Here is a 13955-nt window from a genome sequence, read left to right as displayed (position 1 = left end):
AAGCAGCTTAGAAGGGCCTTCCCTGACAAGCGGTGTACACTCAACACTTATTTGGAAGGGCTGTGACTGTTTAGCCTGAAAAGGCGAAACTGTATCACAGAGAAACCAAAAACATCATAAGAGTGAATCTCATAAAAGTAAAACTTACACTAAAACTCAGGAAAATCTTCAGAGGTTCCTCTCCTTCTGGTGTGCATCACAGCTAGTAAATCTATGGGGTGTTTGGGTTTTTTTCTTGATCATTTTAATATTTTACTGCCCAGGACAGCTTTTAAAGGATAAGTTTTTTAAGAGTTATATTTCTCTTCTAACAGAATGAAGTACCTGAGGCTAAGAAAGAGGAATCATTACTGGATTTGGACTTCGACCCTTTCAAGCCAGAAGCTGTATCAACAGGAGTTAGTCATTCACCCATGTCTCAGGTATCTCTTTGCCTTGACACATAGGCAAAGCATATGAATGCAATGTACTGTGTTTGGTGGAAAAGATTTGCCTCATGTATTAATAGGAAGTATCTGAAAAACTTTATCTTCCTGAGAAGCATAAGTTTTATATTCCCCCTCAGTAACCCTGTACTTGATGATATACTGGAAGGAGAGGAAGTTGTTAGGTCTAGAAGGAGATGTCTGCTGATGAGAATTGTTGCTGGTACCTTGGCCTTGACTTTAGCATGCTGTTATTTTCCATCTTTAGAAAAACTCTTAGTGTAAACAGTATTATTCTCCAGTGATTGTTTTTCTGACAATTTTTCTGGCCTGACTTTGATTCTTCATGTCTGGAAAGATGCCTTAGGGGTCCTAGGTCTCATGGGGTCAGCATACAGTTGCTTTACTGTGATGGAGTTTCTGTACCAAGCAGTGGTATGATCTGAATGGTTTCGCTATTAATCTACTTTAGACCTAACCTCAAGGAAAATTCGAGTATGGAATAGTGTGTTTTCTTGTAGAATGTTGTGTTACTGAAAGTCTACATTCAATAGCAATACTTGTAATGGTGGTTTTTTTCAGCAATATATTTTAAAAATAATTAAAAAAATAAAAAGCAGCTAATATATCAATTTGCTGATATTCATTGGCTTATCCTACAGGACATGCTATTTTAAAATCCAGACTTCACCCTTAGTACTGAGCGGGCAGGTAGCAAAGTAGGGAAGATCTCTTGACCAGCATGTCTGTATCCCTTTCTTGTACACAAAGAAGCAATGCTAATACACTGTTAGCATGACCTGTCATTAATCTGGCTTGTTCTGTGAGACATGAAAAGACTAATCAGCTGTTCAGAAATGCAGCACTGGGAAAGGAGTGAGAAGACAAGAAGCTTTAAGACTGAGAGGGTCCTGATTCTCTGCTGATCTCTTCCTCCGTTAATTAATTTCTTATTCACTGTGAAGCCCTAGTTATGTAATGAGATCTGTAGTCATCTCTGACAGGATATGTGCTGTCAGAAGAATGATGCACTGTCAGCACTCTGAACATGAGCTGAATTTTCTCATTGAGATTCGCTACAAGAAGTGTTCCATTCTAGCAGAAGCTTTATGCATTTTACTTGTTATGTTTTTTCTCCCTCTAAACAGAGAAAAGGAAGGAGAAGGCAAATGTAATTCCATAGCATTCAGCAGTGACAGAAAACACTAAGTGTAACTTTGCTTACTACTCTTTCAGCTTGTTTTGTAATAATGCTGATTAGAACAGTGGGATCATTTAACAAAAGATACTTAACTTTTATGACAGAACACATTGGTTCTGGCATTATATTGTATAGATTGTAGAAAAAATTATTACATTTATTTTATATTTAACTGTATCATGAGATCCAGAATATAATTCTGTGCAGAAAAGTACCTTGTAACTTTTCATGTAGGGGGACAGGAAGCATTCACTTGAGCACCTTTACTCACTCATTTTACCTTTCTGCACAACAAAAGCATATGAGAAAGGATGGTCCACATCTACAAGAGCATGTGGATGAGTCAGAACACTGATTTGAGAAGGGAAGACAGCCCTGCAGTCTGGGTCTTGGTCTCACTGGAGTTGACAGGGTCATTACTATGGCAGTATAGATAGAACGAAGCCTGTGGCTGCAGAGCCCTGTGCTTGCAGGGAGATTAAGAAGGGAGCCTTAAGCGGTATTTCCATATGTGTATAATTTTTTCCTCAGTCATGGATATTTTCCATTCAGCAAACAGCTTAAGTAGTGATGTGAAGACAGGAGTAGTCATCTGTGCATGATGCCTTGGAAGGCCTGGCATGACTTGTCTATTGTTAATTTAATTAATTACCTCCCTCTACTTCTCTGCCAGGGTGATCCAATCACAGTATGTGAGCCCTGGTCTGTCTTTCCTCAATTGCTTTTCTGTTTCTATGGCTGCATTAGAAGAGACCTTTCTAAACCAGACAGGTTTTCTTCTCTCTTGATATGAACCAGCAGAGTTCGGTCTCATGGGGTGGGCTATAAATATTTGGTATGAAGTCTGCTGCTTTGCTTTCATTCATCTGTTTAGCTCTTCTGTTGAGAGGTCACTAACTGGACAAGAAAAAGAAAAGATTGGTCAACTTTTTATTTCCTTTCTCAAACAGTATGCCATTTTCCTTTCTAGTGTCAGTGTTGTGAGGAAGCCCACTTACTCTCAGTGGATAGCTGCATCATTTTTAACTGGCTAGAAAACCCCAACTTTGTAAGCTCTTTAAAGCTGTCATCTTGCAGAGGCTTGTCTACCTATTGAAAGTTCACTCTGTCAGCAGCTCAGAATCTGACCATTAGTCATGCACACAGCAATTTGAGTTTGCTGTAAAGCAGCAACTACGTTGAAGTAGGAAATACCACAATGCATTGCATACTGCCCATCCTTTATATCCAAAAGTATTATGTGCACACATGTACATGTGCTAACACATAAAATACATATGCACTGTAAGTATGCATATAAATAAGTTCTCTTGTTTTATTTAATGGACATTGTTACATAGCATGTTGGACATACAGTACAGGAACGGTATTTTTCTGAAAAGCTCTTTTCTCTACTACTTTTTTCAGACATTGCCATGGGATCTATGGACGGTAAGCCTGACATACATAATAGTATTTCTGTGCCTCTGATTTTGTAACAACTTAAACTCAGATTTACAATTCTTTAACCAAAAGCCAAGATAAAGAACTCGCAGACCATGAAAAGCTCTTTCAAGTATATGAAGCCACAGAGTATCTTTTAAAACTAACAATGACAACAAAAAAATCTCTATTGCTCAGCCTACAAGACCTAAGTTATTTCAGAAATCTAGGCTAAAAGATCCACAAGCACTACAGCTAAGTGTGTTGCTTTTAATATGCCCGAAGTACAGCTATTGGAAGGTAATAATGGATATAAGTCACTTGTTTTAAATACTTGAAGGTGTCCATTAATCCAATGGACAGCCATTTCCTCAAATTAGGAGTAAAGACAGAAATTAGCTTGTCTTTGTGGGCAATATAGTGAACTGGAGTTGCTCACAAATGAAACTGCTACTGTAGGAAACTGCATGAATTCTTCCTTCTTCCTCCTGGTGCCAAATTAGATAAAATGATCTTCAGGAATTAAACAACCCATTTTTATGAGCTTTCTTTTGACTGTCTGTAATGGAGTTAGCTGGGTTGACTTGACATGGACCCTGGTATGTTCATGTTTGACCTTTTGTAGCTTCAGCCAGCACAGAAATCTGTGAATGCTTGTCATATATTCAGATTTGCAGCACAGTTTTGTGAGTACATGACACATGTGATGTATATTAAATGCTTATCTCCTTATATTGAGTGAGGTTAAATAAAGCTTGATAAAAACAGTCATGTATGTAGGCTAGCCAAAATTTCAAGGCTGCAAATATCTAGGTAAAATAACCCAGAAATTTATTGCTTTAAACTTAGTTTAAATAGCTTTATCAATGACTTCTTTTTGCACAGTTTCATTTATAGCTTTTTAATGTTATGTATGTATTCTGTATTATAATTATTTTCATCTTTGCTCTGTTTTTTAAAAATGCCAGTGTACTGCATAGCTAAACATTTGAAATAAAAATGTCAGTGACTCACAGGGGAAAGCAAGAGGTGATCAATATTCAACATACATGAAGAATTATTTTTTTTTATAATGTAATTCAGAGGTTTAAAATTCACAGACCTGGAATAAGTCTTGGGTGGAGTGGCAGGAAAGAACCCGCAGCTCCTTCCCCCCACCCCGATTTGGTATCTGCAGCTGGTTAGAGAACTGATAATTAATGAACTGCTGCTGTATCAAAGTATATCATGTTCTTCTTTTCTGTGTTTTATGTGTATGACTTCATTCCATACAGACAAGCAGCGAATTGGTGCAGCCGGTAAGCAAACCTCCTCCCAAAATTGCAGCCACTCTAGAGAGTTCTTTAATCACTGTGGTGTAATACGTAGTTTTCTGGCTTGGTGTATCAGTGCTTCTCTTTTGCATTACAATTTATTGCCTTTAGATGTTGCAAATCCCATAGCTTTTCCTTAAATTGCTTAATTTAGTCACTTCATTCTTTAGATTAAAATTGCTCTTGTAAAATATAAATTTTGTGTTTTCTCATCAAGTCCGCCTTTATCTTTTTCATCTTGTGTTTTTTCTTTGCTTTTCTGTCTGCTGAAAGCCTGATTCTTCAAAAAGTCTTTCCCTGTGTAACCTGATCATGGAGGAAACCCCAAACAGTGGGCCATCAGAAGATACTAACAGATCTCAAACTGATCTAGGTTCACTCAACTGGGGCCTAGATGTTAGCACACCCAGTATCAGCCAGGAAGTTACTGCAGGCAGTTCTTTGCTTTTCCCTGGGGCAGAGCAAACCTCAAGCGAATCCACGGGTGCTCTGCCTGCTAGTGTCTGGCCTGCAGTAGGGGAGCAGGAGGATGCTGCACCAGGGTCCGCTTCTGTAAGCGAAAACCAGAGGACTTCACTGGAGGACCAGTTGGATGCCAAAAATGTCATGTGGGAAGATGTGGTGACCAATCAGCCTTTAGAGAACATAACCAGTTTTGAGACACCCGTCCTGGGAACTGATAGCTTTGTGGATGAACCTCTCCCATGTGATGTGCAAAAGGCAGAGGAAGAGCTTGAGGAAGACGAGTGGGCAGGTGTCAAGCCAAGTGAAAAGGTAGAGACTGGAGCTAACTACAAGGAGGTAGAAGATACAGAGGAACTGGAAGAGCAAGGTTGTGAAACCAAAGGAAACAGTGAGGCAGAATTTCATAAGGGTTTAGCAAAATCAGATCTTGAAATTTTAGTCAGCACAGAGGTAGAAAATTTACATGAGTTTGAAGATAATTATGGGGATATTGGGAGAGCTAGTGGCGCTAATTTAGAAAACTCTACAGAAGAAGAATTCAAACAGGTCATTGAGGAGACAGACAAAGAAATACAATCATTGAGCACAGGACTTGAATATGGGGACAAAATAGTCATGTACAACTGTAAGACTGTAGAAAGCACTGAACCTGAGAGAGTCCTTGGTGTCTGGGATGAGGACCATAAAAATACATTTGAGGCTTTAGACCAAACTGATAGTGGCACTGGACAGAGTACATCCATGGAGTGTATAAACATGAGGGCACATATTGACCTAGAGATAACTGACCACACAGGAAAGTACCCTTCAGATACTGGAAGTGATCTGTGTGATGCTGAATTATTCAGTGCTGAAGAGTCTGGTAAAGGAACTGAAGATAATAGCATCAGCCACCTCCCAGATGGTAGTACTGGAACTAAAGATCAAGCTGCTGCTGAAAAACAGGAGGCATTGCTGCCTGAGGCAGCTGATGCTGCTAGTGCATGCTGTGATAATCCTTGCCTAGATAATGCAGATGACCAAGTGACAGGTAGGACAGCAATGGCAGTCACTGAAGTGATTAGCGGTGGCGTTCCTGAAGCCTTGGAAACAGAGCCCTGGCTGGCAAACTGGGATCCAACAGTTAATAATGATTCCTGGGGTTTTTCTAGTCTGTCAGATAACCAAGCCAATGGACTGGATAATTGGCCCTTTTTCACCAAGCAGGAAAACTCAGAGGAAGGTAACATGGAAAATGTTTGGTTAGGCATTAGTAGTAAATGGTCTACAGAAGACCTAGGAACTACTGATAACAACTGGGGGGAAGTAGGTAGAAGCACAAGCCACATAATTCAGGAGACACTGGTAAAACAAGGTTTGCCTGGGGAGCAGGCAGGCATTAGCAATCCTGGCCTGAGCAAGGAGATAGCTAGACCCTTGTCTCTGTTTCAAATGGGAAATTCCAGAAATGCTAGCACCGAGAGTTCAACTAGTCCTAAAGACAATGAGACCAACAACTCAGATTTATCTGAAGATGAAATTGCTAACCGGAGATATGGATTGTTGTACCAGGAAATTGAGGCTGATAAAGAAGAGGTACCTACCCCAGTGTGTAGCCTAGTCTAGACAAAGAGTTCCTTAGGCCATGCATAACCTTCTTGTTTAAAAACATTCCATTTGTGTGTTTCTTACTGCCCTTCCTAAGTCCGTGCTATTCTTTTTTTGAAAAATTGCCATGCAACTCTTCATGGTGTGGTGCTTGTTCAGCCCTTCAAGCAGGCTGCCAAAAATACATTTCAAAATGATGAATGAAGCGTTGAACTGTGAAAACACATTGTGTCTGGCAGCTTTTGTGTTTTATCTGTAGATCTTTAAATGCACCTGATCTTTTTTAAATTATTGTTTTTAAAAAATATTTAAAGTACTCTGCTTTTTCTTTTTGTCATTTTCTTTAAGCCTGTGATGTCTGTTATCAAATAGCACTGTTGTAAAATTTCTTGCTGCCTTACTCTTCATTTTATTTTTTTCTCTCTCCTTTTTCTCTTTTTTCCTTTTTTTTTTTTTTTTTTTTTAATGTCTGGCCTACATTTTTATTTTGCAAATAAAAATGTTTTGACTCATATTCAGATTTAGTAAACAAATGATAATTTGTTCTGATCTTCACTTCTACTTAGGCATCCACCATAGCATTTAATGGATTTGCACAGGTAAGAAATAAACAGGTTTTGAAATAATTTTTTTCTGTGCTATTAGGAAGACATTAGAACTGGTTATACAAGTTCAGAAAATCTGTTCTACAGAAAAGCTGCATGGTAGCATCATACTGTCTCAAATCCAGACCTTGTGTGTTGTCAGAAATTCTTAGATGTTGCTAAAAAGATTCTAATACCCTTAGGACTCTTGGCTAAGAGCAAATCTTGTCTAATAGCAAAAAATCTGACTACCTTAATGGGACAGCTATTTCCTCCTAAAATGGCTGGTCTAGCTTTTTTATTGTACTCTTTTTGTGGATTATTTTCCTCACAATCCCAAAATTCTGTAAAGCTCATTTTTGGTTTCACTCATTTTCAGTAACTCTGTGTGTAAATGTGTAGTGAGCTTTATTTATTTCTTTATCTTCATTTTCAGTTAAGATATATTTTATTCTCAAAGTTTAACCTAATATATTTATCTGCTGTGGTGCTGATGGTGAGTCTGTGGTATGCATCGCAGAGATATGGCAGATAAAGACACCATGTTTATGCTTTCAGATTCCAGGGCTGTGTCAAGATCCCAAATTTCAGATGGATAATCTGGGGCCTCATTATTTTCCAACATTCTCTTAGAGATTGGGTCAACCACAGAACATACTGTACACCAAATTTTAAAAGTATCCAAAAAGGCCCAGCTTCTACAAGAATGGAAATGAGTCTTCAAATGATTCACCAGTCTGCTCCAGGACATTTAGTTTAGTAAAGGATCCAGATGGAAGGGGCAAGGCGCAAGGCTCTAATAATTAAGGCAAAAAGTTTATCTGGAAAAAATAAGGATTTTCTACCTCCTCTGCAGTAGAAAAATAATTTGGCCCAGCAGTATTTTGCAGATTAATTGGTTCTAAATGAATGAGATATTGGAAAACACCTCCATTTTTCTACTCTTTTAATGCAGATAAAACTTTGGATTTGTGATTACTGTAATTATTACTCAAATAAGACCCCATGATCAAGAAGAAAGTAGTTTAGAGCTGGCATACTCTCCAGGCACAGCCATGTGTAATCTGCAAAAAGGATTCGAGTTCCACAACTTAGAAGTGCATTGCACCTTAAACAAAGTCCTTGTGAATCACATGTATTTAATGAAGGGTATGAATCACATGTATTCACTACCTTTAGTGAGGTGAAAAATCTTGGTTTAGAAACATTGAAAAAAGAATGGTTTTAATATTAATAGTACTCAGATAATCTAAATAAATATGAAAATAATTTTTAGTTAAGTTGCATTTGTCATCTTCTTCTAGTGCATGTACTTAGTGACTTAGTGACTTTACCTGAATAAACCATTAAAAATCAGGTCTTTGATGGACATCTGCAAATATCCTGTCTCAAATATTTTTACATTGTTGCTTTTAATTTCTATATCTAGGATATCCCTGCATTTACAGTGCAATCAAATGAGAATGTGGCAGAGCCTTTGGTAAGTGGTGGCTTTTGGTTCCTTTTAAAATGTCTTGTCAAAAAGGGTACAATTTTTCCTTTGTGCAAAGATATTTTCACTTTTTCTTGTTTCCCATCCTTGAAATAACACCACATTATGCAATTCTTCCATTTGGAAGAGCTGCTGGGTGATGTAATTCTAGTTATAAATCCATACTCATTGAAAAAAACCTTTCACAAGGATAGCACAGAGCAAAAGGAAAAAAAAAACCCACAATATTGTGAGGTATGTTTATTTTATAAAGGCATAGTCAAACTGTTTGTTTGTTTGTTTATTGCATTTAATAAATCGCATAGTAATTTCTAAATTTCTAAAAGTACCATAGAATGAGTACTATGATCCAGTGTACAGCAAGGACATGATACTACATGATGGCTGTTACATATCCAAAATTGCTGTAATTTTATCTACTCACCACCATATTAGTAGTAGGCACAGTCTACTTCTAAGGAGGGCACAATCTTTTAGGAATTGATCATACCTGGGCAGTTTCTTAGCTGCTCCTACAGTCTTTGCTTAGCGTGGAGCAAGGATGAGAATAACAGCATTGCTGGGTGTGTGCTATAGTTACTTAATAGCAGCAAGGTAATATTGAATGTTATTTGATGTTATGTTTGTGCCCATGATGGTTACTGAATATTGTGAGAGTATTTTTACTTGTAGCTGCAATGTGGTTACTCATCTGAAGTATGCTTTTTTTCAACAAGTGATTTGGAGCACATAAAATCACAAGTAACATAAAGCAGATTGCATTGAAGTGTGAAAGAATCTTCCAGCATTAAACCTCAGGAAACTCATTAGTCATCTTACCTGGGATAAATCTACTTTGTGTTTCTCATTTCAGTCCTATTTCTTCTTATGAAATGCTCTAGAGCTGTCATTAATACGTTGCACAGAGAAATTTTTGCACAGTATGGTATAATATACGAGTGTATGCTCCTTAATGCTGTGCCAAATCCTGAAGGTCTTGCATAGGCAAACTTCTCTGTACCTCATTAAAAATCAGCCTGCTTAAGGAATATATGAGCAAAGAATTGAGAGGCTATGTTTTTTTTTTTTCCTGAAAAATATCAGGAGGAGAAGATCTTAGTATCTTAAAGTATTTCATAGAAACTGTCTCTTTGTCACAAGAGATATCACATTCTAGCCAGCAACCTGTTATCAACTGCAAAGCAATTGCTTTTGATCTTCATATTATGCTGAGCAATTTGTTCGTGGCAAATTATTCTATTGGGTTTATTCTATCTGGTTATGTCAGCCATCTTTATAAATCGAATATACTGAGCAGAGCTTGGAGCTCTCCCCTTGTTATGTGCATGTATTTGCAGAGTAATGTCGCCATTGGAGATTGCACTTCTGCTGTGAGCTATTTTGCCACAAGACTGAACATGTTGCAGGGCAGGTGATATTTCATAGATCCTCTTGTTGGAAAACAAGCTGAGGGCAGAATTTAAAAAGGTGGAAATCCCAATAGTAGGCTCCTAAATGGGTGCCTTGTGGGTGATTAAGAGCTCAAGAGGGAATGCATTTTAATGAGAAACCAGGGATGATTGCTCAAATTCATTGCTAGAATTCAGTCAGTTACTGTTTGAGTCTCACTCTCTGTTCATTACTTCTTACCTTCAACGGGAGAGGCACTATATTGTCTGACAACAGACAGAACCAGAGAGGAGGAGGTAATTTTTAAAACTTGTGTTGGAAGACCAGGGTTGGTACACATGAGTGCCAGTTTCAATTTCTGGCCTTGCCAGCAGTTTCTGGAGCATTTTTTAGTAGACTGGGTGCTTTCCCCCCACTTCCATTACCTCTCACTATAACTCAGGAAGCTATGCTTCCTTTCCATGTGAGGGAGGCATGTAGTACTGGCTCATTTTGCATAGAGGACATTGATGATGAAAATGCCCTTTACATGCTTTTACTGGGGACAAAGCCTGGCAAGACTGAACCTGAAGCAACACTGTGCCAGGCACTGTTCCCTTTCTCCCTCTATTTCCCCAACATCTTATGCTCCACAACAATTTTTTCACTATCTGCTTAAAAATCAATAACAAAAGAAAGAGGCTGAAGAAACTCCAACTGGGGAACCTAAGGTTGAGGAAACCACTGCTGCTGCTGTTGTGGAAAAGGAGGCTGTCCCTGCTGAGCCAGCAGAGCAGGCTGTGGTGAGTGATCCGTCCCCTGTGCCACGTCCTGGGCCTCATCAGAGCCACCTTTTGTTATGGTGAATGTGCTTGCTGCATTTCAGCCATACTTTCCACTGTCATCCTCTGTGGGTAGTTTCTCCAGTGCCCGGCTGTGTCACAGCATGCCTGTCCAGCACGTCTGCCTTTCAGCCCTAAAATGTCATTCCTCTTACTTTTGGCATCTTAGGCTGAAGTTCGGCTTAGTGGTTGTGGTTTCACAAGTTGTCTGATGCCAGATGAACTTCAGAGGGGGAAAGAATTGATGCCGTTTTTAAATTATGTTATTATCAGTTTTCTCATTTCATTTCAAGCACTAAGCCAATGTACATCTTGTATGGCTCTTACTAAAGCATGAAAATTCCAGAAAAAAAAGTTATCGTAATAGGTCTACAAGGCTCATCGTTTTAGAAGCCAGTTGTGAGCCAAAGAGGGAATACCGAACACCAGTTTGGAGACTTTTTAAGTCAGCATTCAGGAAATTAAGAAGATGTTATAGCTCTACGTGAAGAACAAAGCAGGGCATCCAATATCATTGCGAAGTAAGAGGTAATGTGGACAGTAAGCATGGGGTTTTCCTGCTGAGTACCATCCCTTTTTATACAGCTCAGTTTTTTTATCCAACTGAAGTTTCTCTCCTACACACTATTGTCAGAAGGTCTTGGTGGTGGATGATACCCACAGGCTCAGAAACCCTGGAGGAAAACTGCGTCTGTTTTTGTAGTCGACATGTTTCATGCTTTCCTCAAGATAATAACATGTTAAAAGGCTCTAATGAGTTGCTGGTAGAATATGAAGATTACCACTGAAAAACTGGATGGAAAAAAGGGGTTGTGGGTCAGTTCCTCTGCCACAGAAGCTGGTGGAAGATACATAGCTGTGCTCTTTGTCTATTGAGCATATTTGGTGCAATAAGTGTTCTTGGAAGAGAAGATTTAAGCTTGCTGAGCTGCACATGGACTTGGGGGAGACCCTGTGTGTCTTGTGCTGCTAAGCAGGGATGCTGATACCCAAATGACCATAAAATTAGGTGGTTTTCAGTAAGCACTTGATATGCTGCCATATGGTTATCAATATTAAGTTAATGTAGATGCAAATTAGCTGAAGAAAGTGGAAGCGTCTTGTAAATACACCTATAAATGTGCCAGCAGAGAGCATGCATGGATAGCTGATTATCAGATATCAAGCTAATGAGCTCTTCCTAACACAGGAAAAATAATTTGCTGTGTGAGGAAAGGTGGCAGTGCTAGATGGGCTGTTCTGCAGGACTCTGGGGGAAAGGGCAGATAATACCTGTCTCTGTACAACCTTACCTATTCTCTGAGGACACCTAGCAGCATTGGACCTATGGAGGAAAGTGGTCACAGTGTATTCCCCAGAACTACATTTAGGCTTAGTTATGATTACACTTGCATGAGCTTTAAGTATTTGTTTCATATTTTAATTCACTTTTACTTGGTTCCATGGTGCACACTGGAGCAAATTATTTCAGGATCATGCCCTTCTACTAACATAACTCAATGAAGAAAGCTTCATGGTCTGTGTAGACCAGGCTCTCCCTTTCTATGTGTTTTCAATTCATATTGTCAACTCTGTAGGAAGGCAAAACTTTTTTGAGGCACATTGTTTTGTCAAACTTTTGAGAAAAATGCCTCATGTAAATGGGATGGTTTGGAATAAAGAAAGTGGGAGAGAAGGTGGCGAGAGAAGGAATGGGAAATCAGTCATTGATATGGAGCTCTTCTCTTCCCATAAGTGCATGGCAGGGAATAATGTGGAAGAACAGATATTAATGAGGCCAGAAAGGTGGTTTTATTTTGAGGGAAAAAAAAAAAAAAAGAAGTAGAAGTTCCCCATTTTTCGAAAAAGAAGCGTTTTTGTCCTGCACTAAGACAAAGCAACGCTCTGAAGCCTGTTGCACACCTTAAGCACTAATTAAACAGTCTCTGTCTGCAGTGCCATGCATTTGCTTGTTGGCTGGCATGACTTTTCAGTTGACCCATTCTGGTGCTGAGTTCTTTGTCTGTGGTCTGTTGTCAGCTGCTCTGGCTGAGTCACAGGAGCTATTGGGAGAGAGGCAGAGAGAAACAATGCAAGAGAAAGACAATTTAAGAGCAACCCAAGAGGAAAAATGTAGCCAGTAAATAGAAGTTAAACAGTTTTAATTAGATTTGCTCTTGGTGTTTTGTTGCTAATTCAAAGTTAAGTTGTTCTTACTAATTTGGGAAAAAAACTGAAGTGTTGATTTTGAAAATGCTTGAAATGGAGTGACTGCATTTGATTCTGAAAGGTTTTTATTTTAGGGAGGGTTTTCCAAGACTTGCAAAGAAGAGTTTTGAAGATTAGGATTAATGACAAATATGTTCAAAGCTAAGGAAAAGTACACTGAATTGCAAAAGATGAGAGCATGTAATTTCCCAGCAGCAGTTCTACATTCATTTGCTTTATGAGTGACAGTTTTCTTAAAAGTAGAATTGTAAAATATTAATAGATACTGCTTCATTGGGAATTTTTATCGAATTTAGTTGCTTCCAGTTTTGAGTGACAGCCAGTCCTCAGTTCAGTTTTTCTGTGCTTAGTTTCCTGTCACATCCCATTAATCTAGAAAATTTATGGTATGGATTCCTCATTATAGGAACTTGACAGTAAATTTTCTGGTAGGGTGTTCATTTAAATTATGGAGAAAATGGTCCAGGGGATAGGGTACTACTTGCTTGTTGGGGCATTTTGGATTCAGTTACTTGCTGTTTCATAGTCTGGCTGATCAAGATTGCCAAAACTTCATTAGAAGAGCTCATCAGAATTGCTGCCGAGGATCTCATTTCATTTTTTTGACTTGATCCTTCAGATCTCCGATGCTATAGAACAAGTTTCTATTAGTAGCTCTCAGCAGTTGACCTTTTTGGGGAGGGGATAAAATGTCTAGTAATTAAAGGGACAGGATGACCCTGCGTGCCAACAGAAGAAAAGTTAACCATGGGGTGAACAGTTAATGCATCAAATTCTCCACACAGAAAGAGTTACTTTTCTGTTTCTATAGAATCTGCAAAGGCAGCTATAAATCCAAAGGATAGTCTGAAGGATATAATGCATTAACCACTGGCTTATTTCTCTTTCAAATAATACTGCCCTTCTCACCACATCAGTTTTTTACATTCAAACAAAGATGACATGAGGACATCATAATAAAGCGACAAATTAAACCTCCTGCTTATGAAATGTTGCTGTTTCCCTTTCTTCTGTTCCTACCTGTGAGACACAGCACTTGGAGATCAGC

At 38.7% G+C, this 13955-nt stretch overlaps 1 protein-coding gene across 4 annotated transcripts in view; it reads left to right on the top strand.

Annotated features, from left to right (window-relative positions):
* AMPH (amphiphysin) overlaps positions 1 to 13955 on the top strand; it is a 112518-nt gene that overhangs the window by 85205 nt on the left and 13358 nt on the right. For 2 of the 4 annotated variants that reach the window (XM_083865410.1, XM_083865411.1), the window contains 6 exons: positions 315 to 422; positions 3034 to 3057; positions 4323 to 4346; positions 6980 to 7012; positions 8427 to 8477; positions 10553 to 10660. In XM_083865410.1, the coding sequence (XP_083721536.1) occupies positions 315 to 422; positions 3034 to 3057; positions 4323 to 4346; positions 6980 to 7012; positions 8427 to 8477; positions 10553 to 10660 (348 nt within the window). The remainder of the gene's footprint in view (positions 1 to 314; positions 423 to 3033; positions 3058 to 4322; positions 4347 to 6979; positions 7013 to 8426; positions 8478 to 10552; positions 10661 to 13955) is intronic. The other 2 variants (XM_083865413.1, XM_083865412.1) reach the window with 1 other exon arrangement.

Source organism: Zosterops lateralis (genome assembly GCF_965231275.1).
Source record: "Zosterops lateralis genome assembly, chromosome: 1".
Lineage (NCBI taxonomy): Eukaryota > Metazoa > Chordata > Aves > Passeriformes > Zosteropidae > Zosterops > Zosterops lateralis.
Note: the sequence above shows the minus strand (reverse complement) of the source record. Positions and strands in the feature narration are given on the sequence as shown.